Raw genomic sequence first — 1,290 nt, forward strand, 5'->3', positions numbered from 1 at the left:
CCATCCAGCCCCGCGGCAGAGTAGGAGAGGAGCCTTCTGAACTGGGGGGACTGAGCAAAGCTGCCCCCCACAAACCCCCCCAGAGCCAGCTTGGGCTCCCGGGGCCACCAGCCAGGCAGAGCTGATGGCCGAATGGCTCTTGGCACGGCTGCCAGCAGCATCCTTGAAGGCAGAGGCTACCAAGCAGATCCAGCCGCATCCCTGCTCCGGTGCCCCCCACATCGCCCGGGTTCCCTCGCCACGCCCCAAAACATCCTGCAGCACCCCAGCTGAGCAGCTCTGCCACTTAATTAGGTTCATGACAGTGCTCCGTTAGGGAAAGGCGGCTGAGGAGGTGCATTTCCAGGCATGGTGGCAGCCTGGTGGATTTGGGGCACAGGAGGGGACAGGGAGCAGGGAAGGGGAGGCGGAGAAAAGGGAAAGCGGCGGTGAAGTGCTAATCCCTGGGAAGGAGGACAGCCAGCTGGGGCACCGTGCTGTGCAAGGTCAGTGTTAATCCCTCATCTGCAAAGATTGTGTCTGCGGCCGCCTTAATCTCTGCTCCGAGAGGACGATGCTGGAGACGGGGATGGGAGGACGGATCCTGTCCCTACGTGCGACGCTGAGCATCCCCCGTCCTCCGGGACCTCGCTGAGCATAAGGTCTGGGTCTTGATTTGTGCTCTGGATGAGACCTCGCTGCAGCTGCATGGGGAGCAGACGTGGCATCCCACCTGTGTCACAAAGTTGTGAGGCCTCTGGCTGCATCTCTTTGCTCCTGCCCTATCCTGGGGGCGGGGGGGTTGTGTCCCCCCTTATCTGGGGGCAACGGTGCTCATGGTCCCCCACACCTGTGTGTGCACCATCAGCAGCACGGAGTGGGTGGAGGGGCAGGGGCTGAGATGTGGGTCAGCAGCTCTGTCTTCTCTTGCAAATATCTCCCCCTGCCTCAGTTTCCCTGCTCTTTGAACGGTGCCTGCGGGCAGCAAGGCTCGTTTTCCCCAGGTTTGCGCAGGGCACAGTCACCCCATCACACGTTAGGCAGTGAGGAGGGGCTCTGGGAGGTTTCAACGGGGGGCTGGGACCTTGTCATGGCCACGGTTCGGGGAGGCATTTTCCAGTCTCAGCCCACAGACGGGTGCTCTGGGGCTGGGTAGGGCTTTGTTAGCCTCCTCCGGGCTTGCCGCTGACTCCGCATCTCTCTCCCTTCCAGGCGCGTGGCAGAAGGGTAGCGAGCCCATAAGACCATGGTCTACACAATGACATGGTGGCTCCTGGTCCTGGTCCTCCACCTGATCCTCCTGAGCCCCCC

General features: G+C 62.2%; 1 protein-coding gene across 1 annotated transcript in view; it reads left to right on the top strand.

The window, feature by feature from the left end:
• The first annotated feature begins 1,225 nt into the window (after window positions 1-1,225).
• LINGO3 (leucine rich repeat and Ig domain containing 3) overlaps window positions 1,226-1,290 on the top strand; it is a 1,804-nt gene continuing 1,739 nt past the window's right edge. Inside the window, 2 exon segments of the mRNA XM_010082247.1 lie at window positions 1,226-1,287; window positions 1,289-1,290. The exon segment at window positions 1,289-1,290 is cut by the window's right edge and continues 1,739 nt beyond it. Coding sequence (XP_010080549.1) covers window positions 1,226-1,287; window positions 1,289-1,290 — 64 coding nt within the window.

The sequence above is a fragment of the Pterocles gutturalis genome, unplaced genomic scaffold, assembly GCF_000699245.1.
Source record: "Pterocles gutturalis isolate BGI_N339 unplaced genomic scaffold, ASM69924v1 scaffold20914, whole genome shotgun sequence".
Taxonomy (NCBI): Eukaryota; Metazoa; Chordata; class Aves; order Pterocliformes; family Pteroclidae; genus Pterocles; species Pterocles gutturalis.